This window comes from Budorcas taxicolor, chromosome 11 (assembly GCF_023091745.1).
Source record: "Budorcas taxicolor isolate Tak-1 chromosome 11, Takin1.1, whole genome shotgun sequence".
Taxonomy (NCBI): domain Eukaryota; kingdom Metazoa; phylum Chordata; class Mammalia; order Artiodactyla; family Bovidae; genus Budorcas; species Budorcas taxicolor.
This window is the reverse complement of record NC_068920.1, coordinates 74355079-74380070: the sequence shown is the minus strand read 5'-3', so window position 1 is coordinate 74380070 and position 24992 is coordinate 74355079. Positions and strand designations below refer to the sequence as shown.

The 24992-nt window shown below is 35.0% G+C and overlaps 1 protein-coding gene across 2 annotated transcripts in view; it reads left to right on the top strand.

Annotated features, from left to right (window-relative positions):
• Positions 1–24992, top strand: part of MEMO1 (mediator of cell motility 1) — a 110850-nt gene that overhangs the window by 48594 nt on the left and 37264 nt on the right. For both annotated transcript variants that reach the window (XM_052648314.1, XM_052648313.1), the window contains exons 2-5: positions 289–370; positions 12142–12210; positions 19090–19202; positions 21447–21558. In XM_052648314.1, coding sequence (XP_052504274.1) covers positions 289–370; positions 12142–12210; positions 19090–19202; positions 21447–21558 — 376 coding nt within the window. The remainder of the gene's footprint in view (positions 1–288; positions 371–12141; positions 12211–19089; positions 19203–21446; positions 21559–24992) is intronic.

Genomic DNA, 24992 nt, shown 5'->3' with positions numbered 1-24992 from the left:
TACCTTGGTTTGAGGAGGTGGTGGTGGTCTTGAACGAAGGTGACTGTAAATAAATAAGTAGATGGATTAAAGCAAATATTATTTAATCAGTACTTGTCTTTATCATATGGCTTGCTCCTGGAAACTTTATAATTGGTTAAGTTTCACACGTTAAGATCTAAAACGATGATCCACTGCCCATTAAGCTATTTGAGTCCCAAATAAGCTCAGGGAGAACTTTGTGTCATGTATGGTTAATGGTACTGTATTGCTTTGCTCACTCCAGTTTACCTCTTTCTCTTTTTATAGGACCGCAGCTGAATGCCCAGCTAGAAGGTTGGCTTTCACAAGTACAGTCTACAAAAAGACCTGCTAGAGCCATTATTGCACCGTAAGTTTAAAGGGTCTTTACCCAGAATCTTTCATGTGTTGATTTTTAGTAAAGGGTGAATGTCTATGGATTGAATTAAAAATTAAAAATCAAATGCTGTGTTGAAATGAAGAAGTTATATTCACTAAATTTCATGATTGCTGTGGCTTTCACTTTAACTCAAAGGTAAAGTAATTGGCTATTTTCTCAGATGCAGAAGTTTCACATTTTATTTTTGGTAATAAAACTGACTTTTGAAACAGTTAAACATTAGTTGAAGCAGTTGAAACATTAGGTAAGCTTGGTGATTGCAGTAGTATTTGGTACAAATGAGTAAGTTCTATTTTAAACATTAAAAAGATTGACTTTAATCACATAATTTTAAACTTACAAATAAAAGTGTATTAAACACAATGTGGTGCAATATGGACTAGCAGCCAGGATTTTAGAGGATGGGTAGATTTTTTTTTAAATGAAGGCAGTCTATTGCCTATTAGAAGGCAATCTGTTGTCTGTGTTAGAGGACTTTTTGAGAATTACAAGCTAACAAACACAGTTAACTGTTTGTATGGTATGAATTCAGTTAATTTTGATTTGGTAAATGTTGGCGTTTCTGCTATTTTTCTCTCACAGCAGCATCTTTTATGTGACTTCTCGAGTTCAGGTTGGTAACTTGATAAATAATTAATAGTGAAAATAATAATAGTAACCACTTATTAAACACTATGAGAATTAAACAAGTAAATACACATAAAGAACTTACATTAATGTTGGGCACATAATAAGTATTATATAAATGTTACCTATTTTATGTGCCAAACATTTAGTTAATGAGATCTAAGTTGATCTCATTTAAAAGATTCAGGAAGTTGACTACACTGCTTACCAACTGTGTGACATACAAGTTATTTAAATCTCTTGTGCCTTTGTGTTATTGGTAAAATTAGAATCATGATATTACCGTCATATAGTTTTTCTAACGATTAAATGAGCTAATCTTTATAAAACTTTTAGCATAATGACTTGCTATTACTTATTTTGTCATTCAGCAGATGTCTATCAGGCTAAATACTAGATGCTCTTCTTTGTGCTGCTCTTTGAATAGATTGAAATCACTACTCATAGTGCTTGCCTTTTAGTATTTGGGGAATGTGGACAGTAAATAATAATGCTGTGTCGAGTGCTGTTGGGCGCTAAGAAAACTAAAGCAGATAAAAGGATTGAGAGTGACAGCATGGGTTGGGAGTTGCTGGTTTATATAGAATAATAAGAAAAACTCTCCCTGTTAAGTAGCAATTGAGCCTAAATGATGTGAGAGAGGAGTTGTGCAGATACCCAGGAAAGAGAGTTTAGGTTGAGAAGCAGCAAGGACAGAGGCTCTGGGACAGAATATGCTTAGTGTGTTTGAGGAAAGGCAAGGCCTGTGTAGCTGGAGAGGCATATGTGTGTGGAAGAGCAGTGGCTGAGATTGGCAGTGGGGGCTTGATTATGGGGAGGCTTTGTAGGAGATCATAAAAGCTTTGGTTTTCATTCCAAGTTATATGGCAAGTAAGGAGAAGCTTTAAGCAGAAAAGTAATACCATCTGACTTAGGTTTGCAGGGGATTATTCTTGCTGTGGTCTAGACTTTTTGTTTTGTGGAGGCGAGGAGTCTGTTTAGGAGGCTTATTACTCTAGTACTGAAAAGAGATGATGTAACGGCTTTGACTGGGAGCTCTAGTGGCAGAGGTGATGAGAAACAGTATATTCTGGGTATTTTTGAGGCTAATAAAATAGAAGAAAAAGTCATGGATGACTGAAGTTCTGGCTTGTGAAATTGAAAGGATGGAATTGTGTTTATATTAATTAAAGGGAAAAAGAAGGGTAGAGGTGGGGAGTGGAATTTTGAGTGTTTGTAAAGAATCTAACATTTTATTCTCCCTGTGGTAATGTTGAGATGCCTACTAGATATCCAAGTGGGGATTTCAAATGGGCAGCTAAATATGTGAATCTGCAGTACAAGGAACAAGGGCTAGGCTATTTTGGGATATCACACTTAACACAGTTAAGTGTGTAACTTATCACTTAAAGTCTAATTGGACTGTAGTTGCCTAGGGAGTAAAATAGGAGAAATTCAAAGACTAAGCCCTTAGGCAAGCTAGCTTTATTTAGAGGTCAGGATGAAGATGAATATCTGCAAAGGAGATTTTGAAGGAGGACGAGGGAGGAAGGAGGAAAACCAAGAGTGAGTGATGTTTCTGGGAAGTAAAAGGATGAAAATGTGTCAGGGAGGAGAAGATCAGGTGTGTCAAATTCTGCCAGTAGGTCAAATAAGATGCAGACTGATAATTGATAATTGGATACTGTGGAGATTGCTGGTTATTTCAGTAAGAACAATTTCTGTGGAGTGGTAGTGATGAAAGGACAGTTGGAGTGGGTTCAAGAAAGAATCAAGGAGGGAAATGAAGACAGTGAATATAGACAGGTTTTTTTGGGAGAAAGTTTGCTATAAATCAAGGAAATAGGGCAATGGGAATATGGTGTCAATGTAAAGTGAGAGTTATTAAAGTGTTTATAATGTTGACACAATCCAGTAGAGAAAAATTGATGCAAGGATAAGCTGGGAAGTTTGTATAAGTGAGATCCTTAGTTGGGTGAGAAACGATAGATTAATAATCATCTTTTTATAGTATCTCATAATATATGTTCTATTGTCATTCCCATTTCTATGCTGATACTTGACTATTATGGTATATTAACTTCCTAGATAAAACCTGTTCTAAATGTGGGAACTGAACTGAATCAACATAAAATTAAAATGAGGTTAGTTATTCATGAAAAACTAGCTATGCTTGTTTCCTTCTTGTAGTTAGTTTTAAATTGAAATCTTTGGAAGTAGCCTGGGAAATGAGATATTTGGGCCTGAGTTACAAATACTTTGATTTGTAAAAAATTTCTAAGTTACCTGAGGTTTCAAAATGAATATTGAAAATAGTTTTGGCTTTGGTGTGCATGTTTCTGCCATATAGTGACTTTGTAGTTTATATATAAATAATTTCTACTTTGTTAATATATGAAAACTTTAAATATAGTTAAGTTCATCTTATTATATGGTTTCCAGAGGCAACTTTTCCAGAGTTACCTTTCTTTTTTTTAAGGTAGAAAAGCAATAACAAATGTTTTATTGTTAAATAGGCACAAGGGCTTTCCAGGTGGCTCAGTTGCAAAGAATCCTCCTGCCAGTGCAGGAGACATGGGAGACTTGGGTTTGATCCCTGGGTTGAGAAGATCCCCTGGAGGAGTAAATGGCAACTTGCTTCAGTATTCTTGCTGGAAAAATCTAACAGACAGAAGAGCCTGGCTATGGCTAAAGTCTGTGGGGTCACAGAGTTGGACATGACACAGGCACAGAAAGGTCTTTGTAAGAACATACTTATATAGTAATTAGACAACTTAAAATTTTAACATTTCTGTATTTATTTAAAATAAGAAACGTATTTTTAAAATGTTATAAATTCTAGCTCTCTGGGACCACCTTTTCTTAGATTGTGCCTTCATAAGAATAAATCATACAAGGGGAACCTTAAAAAGACAAACCCAGAACCTAAGTAGCACACTTTCAAAAATGCTTAAACAGTAGGTCCTTTTTATCTTGATGTAGATTAAATAGAATAATGTCATTTATTATTGACATTATTAGAAGAATAAATATTGACCCATAAACTAACTGTTGATCCGTCTTAAAGAATTCTAATCTGTATGACATATAAGCAGGCGCATTTGGGAGAAGGATTAAAAAAATTTGAGTAAAAAATATCCTTATCCTTTGATTGAAACAGAACTACAGGTTCCTTAAGGCAGAGGAGACAGTATGTGGCCCAGGGATATATATTGAAATGATCTCATGAACTAGGAGTTCCAAAAGCCTTCCTGCCATGACTGCCAGATACTTTGATGCCAGAATTGTTTATCTTGCAATATTTTTGAATAATTCAGCAACCGTTAAAATGGAGCTGTATCGGTATACATCACTTAAGAAACCTCTTACTGAATATAAAAATATAAGCCAGTGATTGTAGAAGGGGCTTAATTTGTATGATGAAACCATATTTTGCTGTAAAGCATAGAACCTGCCTCCAATGCAGGAGACATAAGAGACTCAGGTTCGATCCCTGAGTCAGAAAGATCCCCTGGAGGCGGGCATGGCAACCCACTCCAGTATTCTTGCCTGGAGAATCCCATGGACAGAGGAGCCTGGTGGGCTACAGTCCATAGTTGCAAAGAGTCTGGCACTATTGAAGTGACTTAGCATGCATGCACACACAATGACTATTGAAGGCTCCCACCATACATTTACAATAGAGTTTGATTTTTTTTTTAATAAGTTTTTGGCTACACACATGGCATATTCTACATTGACAGCATAGAGTCTTACCCACTAGACCACCAGAAAAGTCTGTTAGTTTGATTTCTTAGTGGCTAATCTAGTAGGAATAGTATGGAATAAAGGATACTTTTACTTTTCATTCTGTACCTTTTTACATTGTTTGACTTTTTTCTTTTTCTTTTTTTTTACTGTGGACGTGTATTACCTTTAGTATAAAAACCAGTTTGAAAGCCAAGAAATATTTACATAGAAGACCAAGTTGTATATAGTGAAGTGTACCTATAGAGCTCCTACCAGCGTATATCATGAAATAGTGAATCTTCATAAATTATCTAGTTAATTTAATTTCCTAAAGATATGCAGTCCTTGTTAATATTAAGTGGCAGGTTATTCATGGCAGTATGTCAAATCATATATACTCCAGCAGTAAAAGAAACTCAGTATGCAACATTGTGGTTAGCTTATTCTTACTTGACTTTTTAGCTCATAACACTGTTTACTTAATATTTGTGAGGTTCCAATTATAAAAATAAAATATCCTGAATAATGGCTGTTTTACCTGGACATTTTTGGGGTATAACAATCTACTGATATTTTTTATTGAAGCAGGAATCTTTAGGGCCATTGAGCCATGCCTATGAAAGAAAAGAATACAAAGTTAGGTGCAGCAGAATAAAATTGAGAGGGCAGTATGGAGATTGCTGCTTCTGTGAACTGTTTGGGGCCAGTTGTCCCCTAGCTTGATCCTGTATGCTCACAGGTGTTATTTTTTTTTATTGTTTTTTCAAATTTTTGTTGGTGTATAGTTAATTTACAATGTTGTGTTAGTTTCAGGTGTATAGTAAAGTGAATCAGTCATATATATATATATATATATATATTCACTTTTTTTTTTTTTCAAAGATTCTTTTCCCATGAAGGTCATTACAGAGAATTGTGTAGAGTTCCCTGTGCTCTGCAACAGGTTGTTATTAGCTGTCTATTTTATATGTAGTAATGTGTATGTTCACAGGGGTTTTTAACTTTAGATTCTAGGTTTGTAGATCATAACTTAAGGTTGCAAACTTTTCTTAAATCTCTTAGAAAGGAGATCTCATTTCATCTGGTCCAGTCTTCTCATTTCATCTAGTGCGGTCTTTGTTTTGCATTTTTTGCTGCTGTTCAGTAGAACTAGGACTACTAGATTCTGACTTTGTTGCAGTCAAGTAAGTGTTCTTTTATGATTCCCTATATCCTCTTTGATGAAAAGCCTTTCAGAATATTTGTAGACTTGGCATTCATGGTTGATACAAGTGAAAGTTCATGTAGCGATTGGTAATGTTCCTGATGTAGGAATTTAAATTATATCACGCTGCAAGGTCGCTGTATGGAAAACTGTCACTTAACCAGATCATGGACAGTGGCATTGCATCCTCATTTAATAGCAGCTCTGTAAAGGGCACAAATTCTGGTAGGTTAGGAACTGGACTTGCTGATATAAAGGGTCTGCTGTGTAGATATAAAGGGAGAAACGAAAGTACTCTGCATTAAAAGAAGGATCGGTTTTTAGAGGCATAGCTCTAGCCTAATGACAAATTATAGATATTAGAGTATAATTCTGTATTTGTTTTCATGAGAAGTTACATTAAGAATCAGAGTGATCTGTAACTGCTAGCAAGGATGTCTTTGTATTAAGGATTTTACGAACTTTAAAAAGACTGACTTGGACACACTTTTATGGCGCATCGTCAAATATCTGTAGAGCGCAAGTGTTCATTGCTCTTCTGGCGGTCATGCACAAAAGAAAATAACGTAGTCATTCCCTTAGCAAAGCTTTTTACATGCCTGTAGAATTAGATTCTGTCAGCAAGAGAAAGGTATAGGGACAGAGGATCACTGGTGAGAATTGATGATGATTACTACAACTTTATTCTTTACCGTGTATCTGGGCCAGGATAAAGGAAAGTAATAGAAATTCTCTTCTTTTACTGTGATCTTAGTCCTTGCATACAAGTAGAGTTCCTCACTATGGGGGATAAGAGGGATGGTATACTCAATGATTTTTAAAAAAAAGATACACTTCAATGTATTCTTTATCCAGGTTAAGACTCCTCTCTCTTTGCCACTATTTTATCTTTCATTCAAGCATACTTTTAAGCCTTCAGCTTCAGAAAGGACTAAAACCATGATATCTGAGTTCTTATTATGAAACAAGTTTACCTTAGTTAATCATGTTATTAAAGCTGTCACCTTTCCCTGTAGTCTTACAGGATATATGATTCTGGAATTAGTCTTCAGTTGTTAGGACATTTACTTTTCCAACTCCACGGACTCTTCCCCCTTTTCCTTCAAATATGTACAGGTCTCTCTTAGTGGTTAAGAATGGGTTCTGGAGCTCTACTGCCTGGCTTTGAATCCTGGAGTACCACTTACTATCTGTATGACCTTGAGCAAGTTTCTAAACCTTTCTGCTTTAGTTTCTCCACCTATAGAAAGAGAAAAATAGTAACTCCTATCTCAGAGAGTTGTTAGGATTAAAAGAAATGCTTTGAGTTAACACAGAAGATTGCCTGACATGTGGTAAGCACTTAGTAGATGTTAGTTACCACCGTTAATCATAACTGTCTTCTTTTTCTTCGTCCTGCTTGGTCACTAAGATATGTCAGTTTTTCTTTTTAGACTCTAGTGCATTGATTTCTCATTTCCCACTGACACTGACACTGACACCATTCTAGACCATGACATTACTACCTCAAATCACAGTTTCCAAGAGAGCTTCATGTAACACTTCTGTCCCTAATGTCCTTTGTGCTTGTTTTTCAGTACACGATAACAGTTTCACAGGGTCACTTCCCTGCTCAAAAGCATACATCAGTTTTTCAGAAACTTGTTTTATCAAGTCCAGACTTGATAATGAGTCAGTCTCATTCTGTCTTAGTACTACTCTCTTATTGCATTCAGGCCAATTTCATATTTTCTCATTTACATCATACATTTGGACATTTGCTCATGTTTTTCCTTCAGCCTTTATTCCCTTCCCTTTCCTTACTATTTCTGTCCTACCTGTTCTTCAAGAATCTAGTGTTTCTAAGAAGTCCGGCACTTAAGAACCCATACACTTATGGCGAGTTAACGTATGACAAAGGAGGCATGATTATACAATGGAGAAAAGAAAGCCTTTTCGATAAATGGTGCTGGGAAAACTGGACAGCTACATGTAAAAAAGTGAAACCATTCTTTAACTCTGTATATAAAAATAAGCTCAAAATGGATTAAAGGCCTAAATGTGAGACCGGACACTATAAAACTCCTAGAGGAAAACAGGCAGAATACTCTCTGACATAAATTGCAGCAATATCTCTTTCAGTGTATCTCCCAGAGTAATGGAAATAAAAGAAATAAATAAACGAACACGGGACCTATTTAAATTCAAAAGCTTTTGCACAGCAAAGGAGACCATAAACAATATGAAAAGACAGCCCACAGAATGGGAGAAAATATTTGCAAATGATTTGATTGACAAGGGATTAGTCTCCAGAATCTACAAATAGCTTATTGCCTCAGTATCAACAAAACACACAGCCCAATCAAAAAAAGGGCAGAAGACCTAAATAGATATTTCTCCAAAGAAGACATACGGATGGCCAAGAGGTATATGAAAAGATGTTCAGCTGGGAAAAGGGATAGTTAGGGAGTTTGGGATTAATATGTACACACTGCTATATTAAAAATGGTCAGCCAACACGGACCTACTATACAGCACATGCAACTCTGCTCAGTGTTATGTGGCAGCTTGGATAGGAGGGAAGTTTGGGGAAGAACCGATACATGTATATGTATGGCTGAGTCATTTTGCTGTGCATCTGAAACATCACAACATTGTCAATCAGCTATGTTGTTTAATCGCTGAGTTGTGATAAAAAGTTAAAATATGTATTTTAAAAAAAGAACTAAGCTTTAGTAGTAACAGCATTGGTAAAATCGGGAGAGACTCAGAAAGACAGGTTGATTTAGAGATGGGAGCATAGATTGAGGTTCAGGGCCTTTAAATACACGAAGAGCAAGTAGTAACTAAGGTCTTGAAAAGCAGATCTAAGAAGAAAGGACCAGTTTAAGATATAAGAATTGAGAAGTGGAGGAATGTGAAGTGAGTGATAACTAAGAGCAAAGCAGTGTTGAAAATCTGAATGTCATTCACGTTTGAGACAGACCGGGACAGGTCTGGATGGATCAGATGAATTTTAAGGTCCACATGGCAGGGCAAGACAGTGTATTTCTGAATTGATTGGAAGGAGCCAGTAATGTTAAGATGAGGAACAGGTGTTAAGAATCTGAAGCAGTTGGTATTGGTGTCTTGGGCATTGAAAGATGGGGGTTATAATTGGATCAAATAGAGCCTCTGGTTAGTCTAGAGTATCAAGATTAGTACAGGATGACAGCAAAACTGAATTTGCTAAGCCATAGGACAACTTACATTACCTTCTGGCTAAGGTTAGAACTGGGTTGTGAGAATATTGCTATACTGAGGCAGCTTGATAGGCTTCCTTGACAGAGATGTGAGAATGGAGTGACCACCATTACTCTGATTAGTAAAGTCTTCAGGGATTACAGTGTGCTTAGCATATGTCCCATGTTACTTTAGTCCTAATTAAGCAAGCACATTGCTATCTTGTATGACTGTGACTGACTTATGTGACTCTCTTTTTCTGTGTTTAGTTAAGATGAGTACCATTTTTAAAACAGCTCTATTGGGCTGCTCTATTCAGCTGCATCTAAAGTGTACAGTTTTATATGTAAGTTTGAAATATGTATATGCCTGTGAAATCATTACCACAATTAAGACAGTGAACATACTCCTCATCTTCAGAAGTTTCTTTGTGCCTTCCTTACCTCTCTGCCCTTCTCCCCACCCTCTTACATCCACTGATTTCCTGTCACTATAGTTTTTATTTTTTAGAATTATTTATTTTTTTAATTTAAGTGTAGCTGATTTACAGTATTGGGTTAGTCTCTGCTTTACAGCAAAGTGACTCGGTTTTACCCACACATATGTATACATTCTTTTTCAAAATTAAACATTTTTAATTATAGAATTATTTAAATGGAATCATAATATGAAACTTTTGTCTGTATTCTCTCATTCAGCATATTTATTTTTCTTTATTTTGCCATTCCTTTTTTTAAAGCATAATTATTTTGAGTGTGTCAATAGTTTGTTCCTTTTTTATTGCTGAAAAGTTACTTTGTTGTATGGATATATTTTAATTTGTTTATCAGTTCATCTTTTGAGGGATAGTTGACTGTTTCTGTTTTTGGCTATTGCAAATAAAAATGGGATGAATATTGGAGTATAAATCTTTGTGTGCACATAATGCTTTTTTTTTTTTTTAAGGAGTGGAATAGCTGGCAGGAGTTATATAGCAGAAGTATGCTTAGCTTTTTTTTTTAAAAGACATTGCCAAACCATTTTTTCCAGAGTAGTTGTACCGTTTTGCATTTCCACAAGTACAGACTGAGTTTCGCTTTTGCATCCTTGCCACACTTGGTATGGCCACTCATTTTATTTTAGCTTATTCTAGTGGGTGTTTAGTGGTAGCTCATTGTTTTCATTTGCCTCTCCTTAATGACTAACCGATGTAGAGCCTTCTCTTGTATGCTTTTCGCCATCCCATGTGTTCTTTTTGAAAGTATCTGTTCACATCTTTTTCTATTTAAAAATTCTAAAAAATCTTAATAAAATATACATAACATAAAATTTACCATTTTAAGGATTTTTTAACCATTTGTATAGTAGTGTTAAGTGCATTCACATTGTTGTACAACCAGTCTTCAGAGTTCTTTTTGTCTTGTAAAATAGTTACCTGTGTCTTTTTAAAGCATTAGGTTGTTTTGAAATTTCTTTGTATATCAGATATAAATCTTATATCAGATATTTGCTTTTTCTTTATATATTTAGAGATAAATCCTTTATCAGATATATGCTTTACAAATATTTTCTCCCAGCCTGTGTTTTTTCTTTTCAGTTTACTGTGCGTCTTGAAATTAGCCACGATAGGAATGATTTACTCCACATTAATAGGCAGATTGCTACAAATCAGGACTTTGTTTTATGTTGATTATATGTCTATACTCAAAGAAAGAAATGGGGAAAGGTTAATAACGCAGATTAAACTTTGTGTTATGTCTGTAGCTTTACAGTTGTGACTAGCACAAAGAAATGAGGAAGAAAATATGTTTTTCATTATTTGAAAAACTACTGTCTAATAAACAAAAGACATTTTTCAAGTTGTTGAATGAGTGAAATTCAGACATATGTCTTCATTGTTTCACTCTTGTCACTTGCAGTCATTATTTGGCTAATGATTAAAGAGGTCAGCTAAAATCAGGGAAAGCATTCTGGGACAATCAATTGCCTGTGCGGAATTTGCAGTAAAGGATGTTACATATTTTTTCATTGTTTGGAAATTGTGTGATATATATCTTTTTGTTTCAGTAAAATTTATAATAAGCTTCTGTACGTGTGTATACATTTTTTCCCCCCTGCAGAGCCATTTGTTAAACATTTACTGCCCACACACTAGAAGCATTAAAGAAAATATTTCTAGACTCACATAACTTGGATCAAGAAAGAAAATTGATGTTCTGAAACGTAGTCATTGTATGGGTGATCAGAGAACTAATGTAAAGCTAAGACCAGAGGGTGAGAAGGATAGAATGCGTAATAGTGAGAGAAAATGAAAGGGCATGATACATAAAAGGCCAGGTCAGTTCTCTTACCTCTATGTATGCAGAGGGACATGAGCTGTTTCTTATAGGGTATTTGTTTTGCTCTGATTTGACTTGCTTTTAATCTTATCATTTTGTGTATGTAATAGTCTGTTGATGATATTGAACAGGAATGTTAAAAACTCATATATTATTATTAGTGTTACATTGCGTGTTAAGTCGCTTCAGTTGTGTCCAACTCTTTGTGACCTTATGGACTATAGCCTGCCAGGCTCCTCTGTCCCTGGAATTCTCCAGGCAAGAATACTGGAGTGGGTTGTAGTGCTCTTCTCCAGGGGATCCCAACCCATGGACTGAACCTGAGTCTCTTTCATCTCCTGCGTTAGCAGTCAGATTCTTTACCACTGACTCCACCTGGGAAGCCCCTTAGTGTTACATCAGCAACTTCAAATAAGCCTAGAAAATTTTAAATCTAATTTTCCTTCAGATCAAACAAAAAAATTACAAAATACTTTTTAACATATAAAATTGGAACACAGAACAATCATGTGTTCCTTGTGCTATTCTAGAAGTTGCATCATTCCCTACATTGCTTTTTAATCTATACACATAATTCTGTTATGTTTACCATAATTACTATATTTCTTTCAGAAGTTATTTTTCTCCCAGAATGATTTGCTTTTGAATCTGATCATTAAGTTGAACATTTTTTTGTTTTGTAGCCATGCAGGGTATACGTACTGTGGGTCTTGTGCTGCTCATGCTTACAAACAAGTGGATCCATCTATTACGTAAGTAATATAGCTAGATTCCATTTTGATTAGGTGGTTGGAGATTATATCATACTTGCTTTGTCACTGAAGTAATTTGTTTTACATATTTATTATATATTTGATTTCATTAAGAATTTGACTTTTTATCAATTTGGTTATAACATGTAGGTTATAAAAAGCTTTAATACTGTTTTTCATTATCTGAGCATTTGGTTATTACCTTCCCTTTGATGGTAAAATATTTAGTTCTGGAAATGTTAGATGGTTAATACACTATTGTGATTTTGTAAGAAATATATATTTGGTCATTTAGAGGATCAAAATATATTTCACATATATATTTAGTCTTCTTCCATAGTTCCCCAAACTGTTGGACTTGCCTAAGTGGTGACATTGACAAAAAAGCTGTTTCTTGTATGTTAATAAAGTGACTTTTGGACCCCCACCTAAGACCGGGGACTGGTTGCCAGAATATTCAAGCTGTGTTTAGAAGGTTGGAATTTTCATTTCCACTTCCTGACCTCCTCTGGGGAGGGGAGAGGACCTGGAGGTTGAATCAATCATTATCGTGATTAAAAGCCCCAAAGGGCAGGCTTTGGTTTGGAGAGCTTCTGGGTTGGTGAACATTTGGAGATTTAGGGAGAGTGACCTGCCTGGAGAGGGCATGGAAATTCCTGGCTCTTTCCCCTTACCTTGCCCTTTGCATCTCTTCCATCTGGCTATTACTGAGTTACATCTTTCTATAATAAACCAATGATCTAGTAAGTGAAATGTTTTTCTGAGTTTTGTGAGCCGCCTTAGCAAATAAATTGAACCCAAGGAGGGGGTCATGGGAAGTAATCAGCCTGTCAGGAGTACGGGTAATAACCTGGACTTAATTGGCATCTGAATTGAAATTCAAGGAGGTGGTTGTTGGAATCTCTAATCTGTAAAGCCTAAGTGACAACCTGGGCTTGCAGCTGGCATCTGAGGTGGGAGATAGCTGTGGGGACATTCTTGTAGGACTGAACCCTTAACCTGTGGAATCTGATGTCTCAAGGTAGATATTGTCAGAGCTGAGTGTGCCCCTCCTGCCCCCATGAATGCACTCAGTGATAGTGGGTCCAGGAACATTACCAGTTAAATAGTTTGCTTTTTAAAATTTTCTTTGAAAACCTGGAGTCGAACACTTTTTTAAAGAAAAATCCAAAGCCTTTTTTCTATTTTAATCACTTTATAATTGAAAATTTTTTATTGTACTTGTTAAATTCTGGTTAATGAATGAAGAATAATTTCTCATTGACAGGAAAAGGTATCTGAATTGTTTTAGAATCTGACAGTGAATTTAATATGGTGTTTGAAGTGTATTATCTCATCATAATTTAATGACAGCTCTGAAATTAGCTTAAAAAAATCTTCCTGGCAAATTGAGACTGAGTCATATAGTACTCTATAAAATGAGAAAGTTGTGAACTTTAAAAGCTTAGTATACCACTCTCTAAAATAAGAAATTTGTGAAAGTTCAAAAATTTCTGCTGGAAAATTTTAATTCTGTCAGATGTTGATTGATTGGTTAGACCTGTACTAGCATAGATGAAGTATAATCATTCGTGGTGAGATGTAGAAGTAACTCACAGTAGCCATGAGTTTAAAAAGAGAATCTCACCCTCAGCCTGCTTCCTTGCCTTTGAGCAGTTTGTTCAAATTGTTAAAAAAGCTGCTCTCTTTGGTTTTTATGTAGTATGTTTGTTCTGCACACTTTATCAGGCCTTTATTGAAAGTTATTTTTAGTAAATTTTTAATAATAAATTATTAAAGACTGTAAAATTGCCAGATGATTTGAGGCGCATCTTTAACAGATATTTCATAATACATATTTAATGTATAATTTAAACTTGTTTCATGAATAAGGGTGAAGTAGAAATTAGATTGTAAAGCTTTTTAGAAACGTCCTTTATTTGACCCTGGTCTATAAACCATCTGTAATCAAGGCTAGTTCATATAACAACCTTTTCCAAACGTTTTCCGGTTTGGCAGAATTTTTTTGATGATGATACGTACTGAAAGGGTACCCCAGAATTAATTTGGCCTGGGAGTACATAGAGAGTCTATATTGATATAAGTGGAAATTGTGTGTATAAGCTGATGGACAGTAAGAATGGAAGGGAAAAAATGGTAGAAAGGAAAGAGAATAAAAGGTAAAAAGGAAGGACTGAGGAGGCGATGATAAAGGCGATCAGTAAGAAGCAAGACAAATGATGGGTAATGTGAGTGATCACCTCATTCTTGTAATTAGTATATTGGAATTGAATTCTGAATAAATAAATTTGAAGGTCTGAGTGTTGAAAATGATCATTGACAGTCATAGTTTTATTTTCTTGAAAGTGGCTCTCCCTGAGATTTGCAATGTCTTCAGAGTCCTTTTGAGAAGATAGAGAACACATGCTTTTGGGAATAAGTATAGAGAAAAAATAACAGCCCAAGAGAGAAGCTTGAACTTGATACACTGGCTTCCATTCTTACTTTCCCATTCTCTACATGTCCACCAGGATCATCTTTTGTGCGTGGGCTTTGAATAGATCTTTTACCTTGGCATGATTTTTTATCTTACATGAACATTTAGAAAATACTTGTTCATTGAGTTAAGCAGGTCTTTCAAATGTTGACATTTCATCATACAATGTAAAAAAAATTTGTTAATATCACCATCAATTTCATTAGAAATATTTTTAATTATTGGGAAGCTGTCAATCTCACAGTGATACAAGTTTTACATAAGTCCTGACTTTCACTTAAAAGTTTCAGTTTTATCATTGGCAACAAATATGTCAAATGTTTTCTATGAAGTCAGGCTCATTTTGTTTGTTTTCTAGAAAATTTCTGCCAGTTAGCTAAGTTGGAATAACCACAATTTCTCTGCAGTCATTTTTTGAACTGAAAATTGTGTTCCATGGGGAAAATGTCTACTTTAGCTCATAACTCAAAAGCACACAAATGCTTTTTCCTTGAGACATGCTTCTGTATGTTGCAGAGGTGCTTTGTGCATTTATTACCTCAAATTGAATGCATTTTGTCATACAGCATATTTTAATAAAACTGTATTCAGAGTTCAGCATTTAATGAAATGAAACTTTCTTTAAAAAAACAGCATGAGTGAAGATGAAGAATACATAACTACTAGTACATTTTTATTCCATTATCTTTATTGTAGCCAGCAGTTTACACAGTCCCACTTTTGTACCACAAGTGCAAATTTAACACATTGCAAAGGTAGATAACTTCTTTGTATTATTATGAAAATAGTTTTGATTTTGTGAACTCTTTGAAAGGGTATTGAGGAATCCACAGTTCGCACTTTGAGAACTGCTATAATTCAAGGTGATTGGATTTATATTGTGGATAGGGTATTGGAGACATCTCTGGGGAGATGATCTTTAAGCCAGCAAAAGAAGCAATTAATGTGAAAAAGCTTTGAAATAGGCAGAGGTATCCTTGTCATCAGGGCACTGCAAAGACCAGTGTGCATAAAGTACTGTGATCTAAGTGGGAGAGAATCACACTGGAGGGACTGGTTCATTTGAGACTTTAGAACCTGTTTTAAGGATTTTGGATTTTATCCTCTGACCATGAAAATGAAAAACCTTTGAAAGACATTTTAAGTGGGAGAGTGATATGATCTGATTCATATTTTAGAAAGAGTACTCTGGGCCTTTAAGGAATTTTTAAAATGATACATTAAGTTCTTTCCCATATTTATAGTTGCAAAGTCTTTTCCTATTACTGAAACTTTAAAAACTGAAACTCAGGATGTTACTTAGATAGTAACTTGATTTTAATTTGGATCATTCAGAAAACCTTGCAGGGCAGAAAGAGAGCCAAAAGGAATCTTCTTTGGGGCCACATGACATTTTATTTTTCAGTTAAAATATCTCCGCTTACTATGAAACATTAAAAAAAATTACTTGTGTTCCATTATTTAGTATAAATAGTTGACTGTTTATGAGAACAGGCACTTAAGTAACTCATGTGTTGAGTGCACAGACTACTCTCTTAGTAACTCCACAAATGTGGATTCTCTGGAGGTATAATTATATGTAAACTACATTATTTCCTGAAAGAATGCCTACTGATTTTTTTTCCTATTTTTTCATATTAAAGGTTTCTTTTATATGTATGGTAACAGTGATTATATGCAGATATTTTAAAAGTAACTCCTTTATGACAAAGCACTTTGTAATTAATTAAAGGGAGAGAAAGTGGCATTACTTCCAAAGCTTATATTATCCATTTCTCTCCAAAATATGTGTATGGCTTAGGTGTTTATGGACCTAGTGGTCTAGGCGGGAAGAAAGAGAAAAGATGTTATTTTTTATTTATGCTGTTAATTGTCTTTTAGCATATAGCTAACACAGAGATTCAGTCTGAGATTAGTACTCACTCAGTGTGTATTTTGTTTTTCCTTCTTTTCAACAATACCTAGCTTTTTTTTGGTTTGTTTTTGGGTATATCACTTTTAAGGATTTTGTAATGGTGGGACTTAAATCTTTTTTTTTCCCTGGTCTCTCTCTTAACTAAATGCAGAACTTCACTATGTTGCTTTCGGGTGAGTTTCAACCTTTGGGGTACCCAGCTGGATAATTCAGACTGATGGGAGCTCTTTTCCGCACTAGGCTTTATCTTTTCATCTCGGTTGAGTCTGACGAAAACGCAAGCAAGACGAATAGCCACGTATTAAATTAGAGGAAGCAGTTAGGCTTTCTGACCTCGGGTCTTTATTTCTGAAGTAATACTCATCTTTTAGTCACTGTCAGAAGAACCCTGTTACACTTACTTATGAAATATATCTGTGCCTCAATTGATATTATAAAAGTCATTTCATGTTTTAATTATCCTGAATTTCCAGGAGTGCTCTGATTTTAAGTATTCTAGTCTTCTTTTCTTAAAAATACATTCCTCAATCATAAAAATGCTTTTCTTTTCTTACTTAGCTCTTAATTCATACTGGGTTGGCCAAAAAGTTTGTTAGAGTTTTCTGCTTATGTCCTGTGGAAAAATCCGAAGGAATTTTTTTGCCAACCCAATATAGTACCTTGTCCTTAAGCAAGTTTCCTAAACACTCAGATATACCATTATTTATGTCTCACATTAGACTTTACTTTTAAAAAGTGTGGTGTTATTTACATGCCATTAAGGTATGAAAACATAGTGGTATCTTTTTGTTCATTTAGGAATCTGTGGATTTGATTTTTTTTTTCCTTATACGTTATTGATTTGCTCATAGAGATGATGACAGGAAGTGAGTATTAGCAGGGGAGGTGAGAAAAGGGATTATGTTTCTGACTAGAAACGCTTTGTGGTCTTACATGTCTGCTCTGAGTGACATCTTGAGGATTGCAGTTTCTTCAGGAGATTTTGGACCTAAACTGAGAATCACCTTTTCCTTACCAACATCTTTCCTAGCTCCCCCAACCCTCCTAACACCTCAGATAGCAAGTAAGATACACTCAACTGTAGGTTAATTTTCTTACCTGTAATAGAATTTTATCAAAATAAATATTTTGCAATATGGCGCACATTCCTTGGCCTGCAAGTTTTTGATGGGAAACAGGTAGAGCTCTGGTGTCTCAGTCTTTGAGTGTTTGTCCCTTAATCGAGCAATGAGTAGCTCTTAATTTTCTAGGTGTGTAGGTTACATATATATATTCTTTTTACTTAGAGTTTCCTGTCTGTGAGTGTGTGTGTGGTGGGAAAAGTTTTGTTCTTATAAATCTGGGAGAATAGAGAAAATGGAGAGTTTTGGAATTAAGATCATAGAGATGTTTGAGATAAAATGAGAATTCGTCAATTTTAATCTTGATGTTTAAGATAAAGGGATTGTAAAGATTTAAGCTACAAGTTAGCCCCATTCTTTTCTTTAGCCTATAGTGCAAAGAACACATAATTACGTTTCTTTGTTTTTGGGAATGACTTCTACTTGAATAGGAACAGAGAAAGCTTATTATTACACTGAGTTCTTCTCAACAAGATGCCTTTCTTCTCTGCCATGGGTGAAACGTGGAAATAGCTTTATCTGAATAATTCTTTCTAGTGATATGTTGGATTTTCAGACTTTATACTGTTATGTAGTTTTATTAAAGTTGTAGGCAAGTTTAGAATGTGTTTGAGATTTTATTTAATAGCTGGAATGTTTAAAATGCAATTAATGTAGCTGTTGAAAACCTGTGTTCTAGCCATTGTGAATACAGAGGTGATTTTAAGCATAGTCAGTTGGTTTATTGTAGATAATTAGTAACTGGTATTTCCAGGTATTGAACATGGTTCTTTTAAAGCCATTTCAACAGAAAGACAGAGATAAGGAACTGAACTTAATTGAGAAGCAAGTCATTAGGTACACTAGTTTGCTAGTGCTGCCATAACAAAATATCATAAACTAGGTGATTGGAACAACAGAAATTTATTTTCTCCTCGTCCTGGATGCTGGAGAAGTCCAAGATGAAGGTGTTGACAGGGTTGGTTTCTTATGAGGCCCCTTCCTTGGCTTGCAGATGGCTGTCTTCCTGATGTCTCTTCACGTGGTCAGTTACCATTTTGTATGTGTGCACCTTTGGTGTCTCCTTCTCTTCTTGTCAAGACACCAGTCATATTGAATTCAGGCCTCACTATAATGACTTCACTTTAACTTAACCACCTCTTCAAAGACCTTATCTCCAAATAGATTCCATTTTAAGGTACGGGGCGGGGCGGACTTTACGTATGATACTAAGGGAACACAATTTAGCATGTAACAGTAGGTGATGAAATCAAGAAGGAAAACAGTATTACACATAATTTTAAAAAATTACTTTTTTTTTTCTTTTTATTTAATAAAGTTTGTGTAGAAGTGCAATTGTCCTGTGTTTTTTGTTGTATATCTCCTAGCCGGAGAATTTTCATCCTTGGGCCTTCTCATCATGTGCCCCTTTCTCGATGTGCACTTTCCAGTGTGGATATATATAGAACACCTCTGTATGACCTTCGTATTGACCAAAAGAGTAAGTATATAGAACTCTTACAGCTTGTAAACAAAGTTTTTAAAAATAGGAATTATGAGTTTATTTTAAATTAAAAGTATTACTTTTGTAATATTTCAATTTTAAAAATAAAATTGGTGTAAACTAAGAAAATCTTCCATATGCCTAAAGGACAACTGCAGTTTTTCTGCCAAGCCACAAGAATCTGTAGATTCACTAGCCTCTGAACTGTAGTGGTTATATTTATAATCAGGGAAGTACCATGTACTCATTGTACCATCAGAAAAGAAATTGGTACCCACAACAACTTTTTGAAAGATTTTGAGCAGGTTAGTCTTCCTCTGTGTATAACAAATCCCTCACTGTAAATGGATAATGAGGATAATGATTTTATTTCCTTGTTCATGGTTTTTATGGGAAAAAATGAGCCTGTAGTTGTGAAGCTCAGCAAGAAGAGTGCTACATAAATCTTAAGTGTATTTTATTTATAAAACATACCTGTTATTTTCATTTTTAAAATAAGATTCCAGGCATCACATTTTTTTATTTAGTTGTGTCTCATTTTGTACACTGAATGTGTAAAGTAAAATTTTTCCGACTTTTAATGGTATTTTTGGAGGAATGGGTAAACATAATTTTAAAAATGCCAAACAGTACGGAAACTACTATAACAAACACTCATGTACTTATCATTCACACTTGACTCAGACTTTCCCCTCATCTGAACTCACTTTACATTCCCACATTCCCAAAAGTAGCCACATTCATGAACTTAGTGTATATCCTTCCAGTTCATGAAATTATATTTTAATTATGTTGAGTGTTTATTGTTTTAAGAAATTTTGCAGCAAATTCTTTTGTAGAATAAAAGAAGCTGTTTGCAAAGGAAATGGTCACCTCTTTTTAAACTTTAGGCTTAAATTTTCATAATTTTGGGGTCTATAGAGTATTAGCATTTTGTTGTTAGGATATAGCTAATTAACAAAACTGGAATATTTGTAACCTTACTCCCTGGAATGGCTTTAGGGTATGTAATTGTTAAATTTTTAAAATTTTTATTTTTTCTTCCAGTTTTATTGAGATATAATTGACATATGACATTATAAGTTTTAAAGTATGACACAGTAATTTGACTTTTCATATATCATGAAATGATAAGTTTAGTGAATGTAATCTCATATAGATACAAAATTAAAGAATCAAAATAATATTTTTCCCTTGTGATGAGAACTCTTAGGATTTACTCTCAACAGCTTTAATGTATAACATGCAGCAGTGTTCATTATATTTATCATGTTGTACATAACATCCCCAGTACTTACTGATTTTACTACTGGAGGTTTGTACCTTTTTACTACCTTCATCCACCCTCTGGGTCACACCTGATTTGTAAAACCTTGTTAGAGCATTCAGAAAAGTTTGGTTTTGGATAGCCTAACAATGAGAATTTTTAATCAGATACAGTTTCATAGAAGTCATACAGTTATTTGTTTCTTTCTTTGATATTGGTAAACCCATTTAAGGTTGTAGTTATGAAAATGCTGGTTCTGTTCAATGATAAAATAAAAATATTCTTCGTGTCTTTTTTGTATTAAATTCCATTATTTTCTTGCTATATAATGTTTTAAGTATAATTCATCAGAAGGGTCTGAATTGCTAAATCATTTTAAAAATTTAAGATTAAGGCATAGTCCTGTGGTAAATTTATATTCCAGTCTACCTGACAAGTTTAATTCTTAATGTTGAGGAAAATAACATTTTCAGTAGGAATTTTCTGTTCTTGGTATAGCAAAACCTAAGGTGTAAAACAATAATCCTATACATTTTATTTAAAAATAAAACAAAACTCAAAAACTGTATTATTAAACCTCATGAGGAAGTAGTCGGGGGGATTTTTCCATATTTCAGTAGGAGTTTTGATCAACCATTCTTGTTAGTATCTACTGGTTGATTAAGGTCAAGGAAAACCTTAAACTTAGAGGTGATTTTAGATATAATGAAAGGACCTGATGATAATTTTAAATTACTATTTTTTATGTAACTATATAACATATGAAAATGCTGAGTAAATCATTACGTGTCTGACTGTTTTGTCTTATATAAGAAGCTAGTTGTTTTTTCCTTTTTTTAAAACTAAAGCCAAAGGAGAATATTACGTGATACTTTTGTCTCTTGCCAAAGCATGTAGTTTTGTGTTACTGGGTAGTCTCACAGGATAAGGATATACATTAATACATTTGTTTTACTATATTTTGAAACCTCTAGTTTACGGAGAACTATGGAAGACAGGAATGTTTGAACGCATGTCTCTGCAGACAGATGAAGATGAACACAGTATTGAAATGCATTTGCCTTATACAGCTAAAGCCATGGAAAGGTATACTAATTAATATAAGAAATCCCAGAGAAATCATGGATATTAATTTCTTTGGAATTATTTTAACTAGGGTAAGATGATCACTAGGATAAAGAGACTTAAAAATTCTTGGTACAGTGGAATAAAGAATTTGAGATTAGATTTTTCTGAATGTGGATTGAAGTTGGTTTTGAGTAGTTTGGCTATGAAGGTTAAATGTATGAAGTGGCATGGTTGTTTCATTAGGTAGAAATATTAACAAGAAAACCCATGTATCTGTGTGTTTGTATGTATTGGTTTGCCTGTTATCTTATTCATTATATATTTATTTATCTCAGAATAACAATTATATTCTTTCATGGTATAGTGCTCCAAGTAAGTAATCATAAAATTTTAGATTTGGGAGTAACTTTGGAGGTAATTTATTTCAGCCCTTATCAAAGTATGTGAATCTCTATTATAAAAGCAATTATTATGTAGTAATATATAATAAGTGAGATAATCTATATATAACATAGATCTCTTATAAAAGAGATCTCTGTTATAAAAAATGCTGACTTGGTGCCTGCTAAGAGGTCTTTGAGGATAGCATGCTCACTAGACGATAAGTAGAGTGAAGACAGGGACATTTTGTTTTCCACTTTTACCCCAGTGCCTAGCACAGTGCCTGTCACATAGTAGTCATTATTTTGGTAAAATGAAAGAATTGTTTTAAGACCTTTCTTTCTTCTTTAGGGCAATATTCAAATTAGAACATTTTTCTTTTGAAGGTCACATTTCTGTAATTTTTTCAACCATTTCCTTCATATGGACTTAATATTCCATATGTTTTTAGTTTGATTAGTTCTAAATAGGGTGAGATTATTCCTTCTCTGGTCCTCATTACTGTATTCTCTTAGGAAAATAAGTGGTATGTCTTAGGTTTACAGTAAATATTTGTTAATTAAATGTGTTAATGAAGTATGAGATTAACAATTTTTATGCTGATATGGCTTACTATTGTCTCATATATTTGTGGTCAGCTGAAACCCCAAGGGTTTTTTATACTGTTGAACTAGATTATTTTCTCCTTTTGTGCTTCAGTGGTTGATTTCTTTTTAACCCTAAAGGTGAATGTCTCTTCAATTAATTTTGTTTAATTTTTTCATGTTGGTTTTATTCTGTTATTGCAGTTTTGGGAGTTATTTCCAGTCTTAATTCTGTTATCAAAGTATTATTTATTTCTCTCAGTCTCACGTTGTCCACATCTTTTCACAAAAATAACTATAAGGGATTACATAGCTGAAGAAGTTTGCAAAAATAGAGTGATATTAAATTGTAAGCAGTATAATTTTAGGTTGTGAAAGTTGCTCAGTCGTGTCCGATTCTTTGCGACCCAGTAGAATTCTCCAGGAATTCTCCAGGCCAGAACACTGAAGTGGGTAGCCTTTCTCTTCTCCAAGGGATCTTCCCAACCCAGGGATTGAACCCAGGTCTCTCGCATTGCAGGCAGATTCTTTACCAGCTGAGCCACAAGGGAAGCCCAAGAATACTGGAGTAGGTAGCCTTTCCCTTCTCCAGCGGATCTTCCTGACCCAGGAATGGAACCAGGATCTCCTGCATTGCAGGCGGATTCTTTACCAATTTTAGGTTATTTGTGTTTTAATACATTCTAATTCTTCAGAAAATTTTAAAGCAGTATAGCCTGTTTACTTTTTGAAATGCTAGTGCCATCAGAGCATCCCATTCTTCAACTGCAACAGGACAGTAAAAAACTTTTGTTCCTGGCTAAAATGTTATTTCAAAAGTAAAACAGGTGTAAATGTGGAAATGTAGGAAAATAGAAATTTGAAACCAGTGAACAAAATTGATGTTTTTAATTTCCTCCCTATTAAAAAACATTAAATTACCACTTTTAAGTATATCACTTCTCAGGAAAACCTTCCTTATCTCTCAGATTATGTTGCTGCTGCTGCTAAGTCGCTTCAGTCGTGTCTGACTCTGTGCAACCCCATAGACAGCAGCCCACCAGGCTCCCTCGTCCCTGGGATTCTCCAGGCAAGAACACTGGAGAGGGTTGCCATTTCCTTCTCCAATGCATGAAAGTGAAAAGTGAAAGTGAAGTCGCTCAGACGTGTCCGACTCTTAGGGACCTCATGGACTGCAGCCTACCAGGCTCCTTCGTCCGTGTGATTTTCCAGGCAAGAGTACTGGAGTGGGGTGCCGTTAGGATCCCTAATACTGACTCTTTCAAAAGCACCTAGTACTTTTCCTTTGTAACCTTTGCTGCAAGCACTGCTTGTGTCACCTAGCTTACCATTACCTGTATCAGTTTCCTTTACTGAATAACAAATTGCCTCAAAACTTATGACTTAAAATCATAACTGTTTTTATTGCTCACAATTTTGGGGTCAGGAGTTTGAGTAGGGAACACCTTGCTCTGGTCCACAAGACACTGACTGAGAGACTGGAGTAGGCCTTGAGGATCCAAGATGACTTTAGTGCTGACTTTTACTTGAGATACCTCATTTGTTCTCCATGGCCTGTTTTTTTTTTTAATCAGCCAGGGCTTTTCTATCTTTTTGGCCTGTCTCTAGAAGGATGGTCTGGATTTCTTTACATGGTGATTCTGGGTAACAGAACAAAACCAGACATTTCTTGGCTTATTAAGGACTAGGCCTAAAACTGCATATCATCATTTCCACTGCATTTTGTTTGCCAAAGGAGAAACAGATACTACCTCTTGATGGGAGGAGTAGCATATGTGTACAGAAGTAGGAGGGATTGTTGGCAGGCATCTTTGTTGATGGATTACCACAGTTCTTCCTTTGGTAGACAATTCATGTTTCTCCAACATGGAGGACATCTCCTAAGATGCCCAGAAATCTCATCCAGTTATGACATCAGGTTCAAAGTTCATTATTTTATCATCTGAATTTATTTGGGATGTGGATGAGGCTCCTTGAATGCAGCTCTTTTTGATTTGGATACCTGTGAACTAGGAAGGCAAGTCTCCCCATTGTCTGCCCCACCCCGCCCCACCCCCCGCAATATACTTAGTATGTGGTTTTGAGACAAAGACAGTTAATCACATTGGAGGGTGGAAAAATGAAAAGCATGTAGTAGTCTCTGTTCTAAAGCAGTTCTGAAATCTAACCAGGAAACAGAAAATGTCCTTGATTATGGCTTGGTTCTATCTTTTGATAGTGGTTTCATAATTCATTACAGATGGTTCCTGATTTATGCTGGCTCCACTTAGGATTTTTTGGCTTTTTGATGGTGTGAAAGTGATACATAATTAAGTAGAAACTGTACTTTGAATTTTGATCTTTTCCCAGGCTAGCAATATGTATGATACTCTCTCATGTTTCTAGGCAGTGGCAGGGATTCGCAGCTCCCAGTCAGCCATGTGATCAAGAAGGTGAACACCCAATACACTTAAAAAACCTTTTGTACTCAGACAACAATTCTGTTTT